We start from the raw sequence: 10,254 nt of genomic DNA, 5'->3' as shown, positions 1-10,254 counted from the left end.
CAGGATTAGAACCCAAGCTCAGGCACTTAACCATTTTACTGTGAATAGCTATTGCTTTAAAAGCCTAAAATTATACAATTATAATTCTGAAAATGCAAGAATATGCTTTGCATTTATATGTCTTAAGGTCGACAAGAGAAAAACTTAATAACCACAGGCTATAAAAGTAATAAAGGTAATAAAATATTCTGAGACAACAGGATATTTAAGGAAAAAAAGGACAAATTCCTTTCTATCTGCTGCTTTCAGAAAAGCAGGTCAGTCAACTGGGGCTCAGATAGATGGAGTATTTTCAGGAGTCAAACAGAGGAGACCCTGAAAATTAGGCAAAAGGACAGGAAGTTTCCGGGTCATTCAAGCTGGATAAAGTCCAGAGTGCAAAAGCTGAAACCCCGAATCTCATTCAGTGGATAAATATTTATTGAGCACCTCCTACCTGTTAAGCAACTGGGTGAGGTAATGAGGAAACGAAAAGAAATCCTGGTCCTGCTTTCAATGAGCCTAAGATGGTGGTAATAAAAATAACCAGTATTTACTGAGCTCTTAACCACTGTTCTGAGTGCTTCACAGCCATTTAACTCCATTGTCACAACCACCTTGGGGAGATAACTGATACACTATGTCTTAACTGCAGAAAAAATTACCAAGATATATAATGGTTTCTGAAATATTTTAGGCATACAATGAAATGAACAGCAGATGGCATGGGGAGAGTAAAACCCTTTTCCTTTGATTTCATATTCTATTTAATGATCAGGCAAGACTTTTGCACCACAAGTACAGGTAGGAAAAGTTATTGTGTTAGATTTTCTTTTTCTCTATCAAATAATAAATTAGTATATATATTTATAGGAGACAGATCCCTTATACTTATTTACTTACTTACATATCCCTTATACTTATTTTAATGTATTAGAAATGGTGCCTCAACACATTTTTATTTTTCCCTGTCTGAAGTTGGTTTTTTTTAAAGATCCAGAAGAATTACAAAAGGTGAGCCCACTTTTTTCATCCAATCTGAAAGAGTTGTTCACTGAAGTGTGTTACAAAATAAGCGACCACCCAAGAAGCAGCCAGATTAAATCCTAAAATGAGCGCCCGCTGTCCCGCGGCACCTGGTTGCCACACAGTTTGAGAACTTTTTACACGTGACAACAACATGCGCTGCTTCAAGAAAAACTATAATCTATCTGGGCTGCTAACCGAAAGATTAGAGGTTTGAGTCCATTTACAGGCGCTTGGGACCGAAAAGCCTGGTGATCTACTTCCTAAAAAAGAGCCACTGAAAACCCTATGGAGCACATTTCTACTCTGACACACACGTGGGGCCGCCATAAATTGGAATGGATTCCAAGGCAACTGGTTGGTTTTTATGCAAGTCAGACCTGAAAATCCTTGGAGCTGCTTTGCCCCAAATCCCCCATGCAAAGAACATTTAAAATAAATTATTATAAGTCCTATACAATAACTTGCACTAGGGAAAGGACTGCAGTGAAACAGGAAAACACACACACACACACCCTCTGCATCTGAGGGAGTAGGGAAGAGAGAACACTAGGGGCTGCCGGGGACTGAGGGAGCCCTAGCTAACCACCAAAGACCAATGCGGTTGCCTTCAGTGGATTCCGACTCAGCGACCTTGTAGGACAAATAGAACTGTCCCATAGGGTTTCCAAGACTGAAATCTTTACGGCAGCCGACTGCCACATCAGCTGGTGGGTTCGAACCGCCAACCTAAAGGTTAGCAGACGTACGCTTTAACCACTGCGCCACCAGGGCTCCTAGCTCACCGCGGGTGACGTGAAACTGCCTCGGGCTTCCCACACTGGGGCCAGCGTTTGTCCTCGGGGTGGCAATTCGCATTTCCCGAGGCCCGGGCTCGTCTCCACAGGCAGAGGCGGACGAGATAGCGTCCCCTCCCCGGCTCCCTCGGGCTCTCCGGCTGGACGAGTTCCGGGGTGGGGAGAGGAGTTGTAACTCGGCTGGAAGCACGGCGGGGCGGCGAGGACCCGGGTCGGCGCGGGGCCAGAGTACCTCGCCCGGGTCGGGTGGCCGCAGGAGGAGACGGAGGGCGCGGGGGGCGGAGACGGCGGAGGAAGGGGCGGGGGCTGCGGGCCCCTGGCTTCAGGAAGCCGAGTCGGTGCGGGCGGTCGTCCTCGCGCTCGGCCGAGATGAGCTCGCGCGGGGCTCGGCTTGTAGGTAGGTGGGGGCGCTGAAGGGGCGCCACGCGCGGGCCTCAGGGCGGCGGGGCTGGGCGCGCGGGCCCGGGCGCGCGGACGGGAGCGGGGGCCCGGGCTTCTCCGGCTTCCCTGGACAGGAGCGAGGAGTTGCGGGTCTTGGAGGGAAGCTTTCAGGTCCACTGGGGTTGGGGGGCTGGGGCTGGGGGGAGTAGCTTAGGTTTTTGATCCAGAAAAACAAAGTCGGGAACCTCGTCGCCGTCTCCTTGCCGCCTGGGTAGCGGCGCCCAGTGACCGTCTCTGGGGCGTGCCCGTGCCGCCTTTGTCCTCGGGCAGGGATCTCCTTCCAGGCGTTGACGACATTTAAACTTTAAAAACCTGGCCCCGCTGGTCCTTGTGTCCCCAGCGGCCGGTCATATGAAAAGCTGGCTTTTGGAGGTTAAGTCTTGTTTTGTATTCGCACTTTTCGGTGAAAAGAAGTGGTTATTTAATGTAATACTGGAGGCGTAATAGCCTGACCGAGTGGCCGGGCAGAGGCGCGTGGGTACCCCCGGACCTAAGCTGGAAGCAAAAGCCCGGACTTCGTGGGCAATACCGCTCCAATTCCATGGCCTGCAACCAAGAAACCTGTAAATATTTGTCGATTTGAGTTAAAACGACAGTAACTTTTCCTCTGCAAAATAATCAACCACTAAATGCTTAGTTTAGAACGCTCTTCCTGTCACTTATTTTACTGATAGTTTAGAAAAGTGAAAAAGGGCTGAAACGCTAATATTTTATTGTTGTTAGTTGCCAGTTGCGACCCCGTGTGTGCAGAGTAGAACCACTCCATAGGGCTTTCAAGGCTGTGACCTTTTGGAAGCAGATAGCCAGGCCTGTCTTCCGAGGTGTCTCTGGATGGGTTGGAACCCCCAGCCTTTTCAGTTAGTAACCGTTTGCGCCACCCAGGTGCTCCTGCCATTTGTTTTAGATGTTTATTCTTTGCTGCACAAAACAAGCCTTGCCCCAGAGGCAAGTCGGGGAAGACACCACGGTGGTGAGGGGAGCAGCTGTGCCCTGGAGGGACAGTGCACCGACCAGCGGCCATTTCCAACTTTGGAACAACTGGTGAGGGGTGCGGAGCCAGGGCAGTTGTCAAGGATGCCTAGCCATTCGTGCCTGCACCTCCCTCACCCTTCATCTCGTTCCTTTCCTTGACTGGCCTGCTCCTTCCTTGTTCTCCCCTCCCCCCTCTCCAGAGTATGTGCTAGACTGACATGGCTTATTACATACAGCATTACTAAATAGGGAAGAAGGAGCCCTGGTGGTGCACATGGTTAAGTGCTCCACTTCCAACCGAAAGGTTAGTGCTTCAGATACACCAAGAGGCACCATAGGAGAAAGAGCTGGCGATCCGCTTCCCTGAAGATTGTTGCTGTTAGGTGCGATTAAGTCGGTTTCAACTCATAGCGACCCTGTGTATAACAGAAGGAAACATTGCCTGGTCCTGTGCCATGCTCACAATAGTAGGTATGTTCAAGGCCGTTGTTGCAGCCACTGTGTCAGTCCATCTTGTTGAGGGTCTTCCTTTTTTTCACTGACCCTCTACCAAGCATAATGTCCTTCTCAGGCATTGGTCCCTCCTGATAACATGTCCAAAGTAAGCAATCCTTGTTTCTAAGGAGCGTTCTTGGCTGTACTTCGTCCAAGACAGATTTGTTCATTCTTCTGGCAGTCCATGGTATATTCAGTATTCTTCACCAACACCATAATTCAAAGGCGTCAGTTCTTCTTTGGTCTTCCTTTTTCCTTGTCCAGCTTTTGCGTGCACTTGAGGCTATTAAAAAGTCCATGGCTTGGGTCAGGCACACCTTAGTTATCAAAGTGACATCTTTGCTTTTTAAAAAGAACTTTAAAGAGATCTTTTGCAGCAGATATGCCCTTTGCAATGCATCATTTGGTTTTCTTGACTGCTGCTTCCATGGGCATTGACTGTTGATCCAAGTAAAATGAAATCCTTGACAACTTCATTATTTTCTTCATTTACCATGATGTTGCTTGTTTATCCAATTGCGAGAATTTCTGTTTATGTTCCGTAAAGATTACAGCCAAGAAAACCCTATGGAGCAGTTCTGCTCTGTCACTTGAGGTCGTTATGAGTCAGAATCGACTCAACGGCACCCAGCAACAAACGGGGAACATGGGTGGATTTTTATAGACATGGCAGTGAATGAAGACGATGACAGTAAATACCGAGAATTTAGGAGAAATGAACACGTAGTTTAGAAAAGTAACTGGATTCTCTTTCTCTGGTGAGAGGGATATAGCACGGTAACTGGGAGTGCACAAAGACTTTGGAATCTACAGACTGACCCGGTTTTCAGTCCCAACTCCACTGCTCTCACCTTGAACCAGCCAGGTCCACTTTCTCCATTCCTGCCTCATGGGGTGTGGAGCTGAGTGAGATAAGATAAAGTGCCAAACTTCAACAGCTATAGCTGGTAGGATTATCTGTTGTTGTGTGCTGTCCGGTCGATTCCAACTCACAGCAACCCTATGTGACAGCAGAAGTTCTCCATAGGGTTTTCTTGGCTGTACAGGGAGCCCTGGTGGTGTGGTGGTTAAGCACTCCGCTGCTAACTGAAAGATCAGTGGTTCAAACCTACCAGCTGCTCTGTGTGTTTGATTGAGACTAGAGGGACCCCAGAAGACATGGCCCCCAGACTGTTAGCCCAAAACTAAAACCATTCCCGAGCCAACTCTTTAGACAAAGATTAGACTGGACTATGGGACATAAAATGATACTCATGAGGAGTGTGCTTCTTAGCTCAAGTAGATACATGAGACTAAATGGACAGCTCCTGTCCGGGGGCGAGATGAGAAGGCAGAGAGGGTCAGGAGCTGGTTGAATGGACGTGAGAAATCTAGGGTGGAAAGGAAGAGTGTGCTGTCACAGTATAGGGAGAGCAACTAGGGTCACATAACAATGTATGTATAAATTTTTGTATGAGAGACTAACTTGAATTGTAAACTTTCACATAAAGCACAACAATTAAAAAAAAAAAAGATTGACAGCTTTGGAAACCCTATGGGACAGTTCTTCTCTGTTCTATAGGGGTGCTATGGGTCAGAATCAACTCGATGGCAGTGGGTTTTGGGTGGGAGTCTTTACAGAAGTAGATTGCCAGGTCTTTCTTCTGAGGAGCTGCTGAGTGTATTCAAACCACCAACCTTTTGGTTAGCAGTGCTTAACTGTTGTGCCACCAGGGCTTCTTGGATTGTCTGTAGAGATTATCAAATTAGGGTGAGGTGAAAACGAAGTGATTGGTTTTATAAAAGTTAAACTGGTTTACAGAACAAAGAGGTGGTGGTTGCATTATGGTAGAAAGGAAAAATGCTTACATCAGAGGCAAGAAGTAAGAAGAGGCCAAGAATCAGGTTTAATGATGGACAACGTTTTTGATAAACAGATTGCAGATAAACAGGAATTTATAAATTTGTTATGTAGATTATGTTTGTAAAAATGGCGAGGTGGAGGCATTGACTTCCTCTAACTTTACAAGGGAGAAGGAGAACCAAGATCAACAGCCCAAGGCTAATTCCTATGAAGTGGAGGTCAGACATACCTCCTCCTGGCCCTGGTGGCACAGTGGTTAAGCATTTGGCTGCTAACCAAAAGGTTCGCAGTTCAAATCCACCGGCCGCTCCTTGGAAACTCTGTGGGGCAGTTGTACTCTCTCCTATAGCGTTGCTATGAGTCAGAGTCAACTCGATGGCAGTGGGTTTAGTTTGGTTTGGTTTTCCAGCCTTTTTACTAATTCTGACACCAGCTGTCCCTCCCATGGCACTCTCTACTTCTCTGCTGGGTTCAATAATTCGTTGCAATGGCCACCTAGAACTCACAGACCATACTCAACGATTGTGGGGTTTTTTAGGGAAGTAATGAGTTACAATTCAAGATCAGGAAATACTCAGGATACAGTTCTTCAATCAGGACAGCCTGTTCTCAGCCGTGCTCACAGGCAGGTCTCTCTCTGGCCCTTGGCCTGGTCTCTGCCCAGCTCAAGCAAGTGTTACAAAGCTGTCTACCTCCACTGATAAGTGGCCAGAGGCACCCCACTCTGCCAGGAGGCCTCGGTCTGAAGGCTCTCAGCTCTCTTCCTCTCTGTGTCAGCAGTCCTAGCTTCGCCAAGTGTCTAGAGGCACTCTCGTCTGCCAGCAAGCCTCCTGCCTGAAGGCACTCAGTTCTCTCGCTCTGGGGATCAGGAAGTCTAGTGTGCTGTCTCCTGCTGGTCTCTTAGTTCTGCTGCCACCGTGTCTTTGCTGCTGCTTCTTGCCCTCCTTCTAGCTCTCCTTCTCTGTCTCCTGGGTCTAGGAGGTTCCCAGCACAGGGATCCTGGGTCCAAAGGACATGCTCCATTCCCATCTCTTCTTGGTGGTGGTGAGGTACCCCCTTCCCACCTCTGGGATGCCTCATTTTCAGCCTAGCAGGATGGGGAAACTGACCAATCCCCTCGTTAGGGTTCCATATATCTTATTTGCATGGTCCCGCCCCCACAAGGGTGCAATGCACCTTATTTGCATTATTAGCAAGCTGTCCAATCCCCTTGGTGGGCCACAAGCACCTTATTTGCATAATCCTACCCAATCATTTGGTGGGAGTTGAAGACCATGATGAGAAAGACCATATAAAAGCATTCCATCCTGCTGCAGTCTTCTTCATTAAAATTTATTTTCCCCACATCAGCAAAGCCATTTATGGTTTTAGGCAGTTTATTTGTGTTCTTGTAGTATAATGATATTTGTTAAAGTATACCCTTCCTGAATGGTTCTCTGCTCAATACGTACAGCTTAGGGTGGCCATGACTGTGGTCACAGTTTGTTATTTTCTCTGGAATCTGTGGGTAAAGTTTATCAACTCCAGGAAGGTGTTGGCACTTAGGTTCTAAAGTCTGTCTCCATGGTTTTCTGTTCTGACCCAACATTTGCTAGAATGGCCATGTGACCTGGTCACTGATTCATGCTGCAGTGTGCAGGATACACATTTATAGTAGAATTTTAAAACATTAGTGCTAAAATAAAGAGTGTCCCTTATTTTACAGAAAAGGAACTTGAGGGTCAGAGAGGTTTGAGGGAGGGGAGAGGTGGTCGGGACCAGACCAAGTTTCCAGAGCTCAGTTTCTTGCCACATCCATAGCATTAAAAATAATAATGATGATATAAAAATAAAAAATCCTCTCTCAGATTTGAATATTGTGTGAATTAGAAACAGAATGTTATTTTAAACAGATTATCTGGAGCAGGTACCCTAAAACTATCTGCTAGGCATTGTTAGACGTGTAGGACTCGACTAAGCCAAGGGCAATATTTAAGACAACCCAAACTTCTTAAATTACATCTAGCTAAGAAGAATTGTGGCACATAGATAAGCGTTCCGCTGCTAACCGAAAGGTCAGCGGTTCACACCCAGCAGCCTACTCTGTGAGAGAAAAGACCTGGGGATCTGCTTCCATAAAGATTACAGCCTTGAAACCCTATGGGGCAGTTCTTCTCTGTCCTGTAGGATTGCTATGAGTCGGAATCCACTTGGTGGCACACGACAGGAAGAATTGTAACGCTCCTTTGAGAATATGAAGAACTGGAGCTTTAACGATGCAATCAAGCATACTTCTCCAGTGCTTTCACCTACAGGGACTTGTTAGTTTGGTGAGCGGCCATTTGGCACAGGTCCTTCCTCCCAAGTACACTTTGACCGCCTTAGCTCAACAACTGATAAGATGCAAAAGCCTGAGGAGGGTGAGCTTACTAGGGCTGCTGCGACTTTCTCTGCCAAGGAAGAGACTTGGTGCTTTCCAGGCTGTGCAGGTGAGGGGATTGTTGGCTTTCAGACATAATGTGTTTGAAGTTATCTTATTTCTCTACAGACTAATTGGTTTTAAGGAGGCCTGGTGGCATAACAGTTAAGCGCTCAGCTGCTAACCAGAAGGTCGGTGGTTCAAATCCACCAGTGGCTCTGTAGGAAAAAAAACCTGGAGATCTGCTCCTGTAAAGACTACAGCTTAGGAAACTGTAAGGGGTAGTTCTGCTCTGTCCTATAGAGTCGCTATGAGTCAGAATTGACTCAATGGCACGCATCAACTACAACATCATTGGTTTAAAGATAAAGAGGTAAAGTTATGAAAAGGAGGTAGATCCAGGACAGCTTTTTGAAAACGGATGGAGTGAAAATCCACGTAATGTCTGTCTCCTTAGCGCAGTGTGTGGAGTAGGAAGTACAGAGTGACTGTGATCACCTAGGACAAGGGTCAGGTCTATCAGCTCTCTCCCATGTGGTGTGGTTGTCTCTGTAGGAAACCTCAGGAGAGTGGGGAAGGCGTGTTGTAGAGGTTGCACTTGGCTCTCCACCTGTGGTGTTAGTAAAAATCACCTTGTTAAAAATGCAGATGGTCACCTTCTTTTCCAAGATTCTGACTCAGTCTGGGTTGGGGTCCAGGAATCTGCATTTAACACCCATGCCAGAAATTCTAATGCATAAGGTTGAGAAGGAGCTCTGGTGGCGGAGTGGTTAAGAGTTCGGCTGCTAACCAAAAGGTCTGCAGTTCAAATCCACCAGGTGCTCCTTGGAACCCCTATGGGGCAGTTCTGCTCCGTCCTATAGGGTCACTGTGAGTCGGAATCCACTTGACGGCAGTGGGTTTGGTTTGCTTTTTGGTTTGGGCAGGGGAACATTGGGACTCCCTCATGGAGGAATTCCTCAGAGGGAATGTTGGGAATTCCAGATGGAGGAATTCCAGGAGTAATAGGCTGAAAGTGACCAGCCAAGAGAAACTTGAGCTGAATTCACCTCCCCACCCTCAGTCCCAGGGTGTATTTTTACCACAGAGAAGTGAGGGTAGAACAGTCGGGTGTCAGCCGGAGACTTAAGGGGAGAGACAGGGACATGACCCTTTGGGCTAGGAGGTAATGGGTAGGAATCCACTCTTGAAGGTCAGGCTTCCTTCACAGGCCTCAATGGAGGGGTGCATCTTGCTGTGCTGTTGGTATTTCTGTTTTTTCATTACTTTCTCTTTCCCCTCTAAGCTATTAAGTTTGTCAACTAAAAACAGATTCATGAGTAGATGGGCCCCTATTGTAGAAGATGCTAGACTCCTTGTGCTGTCCAGTACAGAAACCACTGGCCACGTGTGGCTATTAAATTTACATTAAATTAAATGAAGTAAAAAATTGAGTTCCTCAGCCGCACTAGCTACATTTCAAGTCCTCAGCAGCCACGTGGGGGTAGTGACTACTGTATCAGACAGTACAGATGTGGAACAGTGCTCTAGAGCCTAGTTGTGGTTGTTAGTTGCCACTGAGTCAATTCCAACTCATGGCCACCCCATGTGTGCAAAGTGCGACTGCTCCATAGGGTTTCAAAGCTGTGACCTTTTGAAAGCAAATCGCCAGGCCTCTGGGTGGATTCGAACCACCAACCTTTCAGTTAGTAGTCAAGCACTTAATCATTTGTGCCACCCAGGGACTCCTCTAGAGAGTAGACAGGAGGTCAGTGGAAGGTTGTCCAGAGGGTAGGGAGGGCTGACGTATAGCAGGGAGCAGAGGGCTCTCATAGGGTTATAAATGCACGTGTGTCATTCGGGAGATGCAAAATCCATGTCATCTCAGTACACGATACAGGGGAAACTAGCACAACTTGTACAAGGAAAGGTCATGGAGGTCCCATGGACACATCCAGACTCCCTGCGGGACTGAATTGCTGGGTGGAGGGCTGTGGGGACCATGGTCTCGGGGAACATCTAGCTCAACTGGCATGACACAGCTTATAAAGACAATATTCTACCTTGGTGAGTAGTGTCTGGGGTCTTAAAAGCCTGTGAGCGGCCATCTGAGATATTCCACTGGTCTCATCCCTTCGGGAGCAAGGGAGAATGAGGAGAACAGGATACAAGAAAAGATTAGTCCAAAGGACTAATTGTCCACATCTACCAAGGCCTCCACCGGAGTGAGTCCAGTACAGCTAGATGGTGCCCGGCTACCACCACTGACTGCTCTGACCAGGATCACAACAGAGGGTTCTGGACAGAGCTGGAGAAGGATGTAT

At 47.3% G+C, this 10,254-nt stretch overlaps 1 protein-coding gene across 2 annotated transcripts in view; it reads left to right on the top strand.

Annotated features, from left to right (window-relative positions):
* The first annotated feature begins 2,130 nt into the window (after positions 1 to 2,130).
* CASP6 (caspase 6) overlaps positions 2,131 to 10,254 on the top strand; it is a 17,105-nt gene continuing 8,981 nt past the window's right edge. The window contains exon 1 of one of the 2 annotated variants that reach the window (XM_004380236.3): positions 2,131 to 2,199. In XM_004380236.3, coding sequence (XP_004380293.2) covers positions 2,172 to 2,199 — 28 coding nt within the window. In that variant the 5' untranslated portion in view covers positions 2,131 to 2,171. The remainder of the gene's footprint in view (positions 2,200 to 10,254) is intronic. The other variant, XM_023734800.1, reaches the window with a different exon arrangement.

The sequence above is a fragment of the Trichechus manatus genome, unplaced genomic scaffold (genome assembly GCF_000243295.1).
Source record: "Trichechus manatus latirostris isolate Lorelei unplaced genomic scaffold, TriManLat1.0 scaffold00071, whole genome shotgun sequence".
NCBI classification, from domain to species: Eukaryota; Metazoa; Chordata; class Mammalia; order Sirenia; family Trichechidae; genus Trichechus; species Trichechus manatus.
This window is presented reverse-complemented; position numbering and strand designations above follow the sequence as displayed.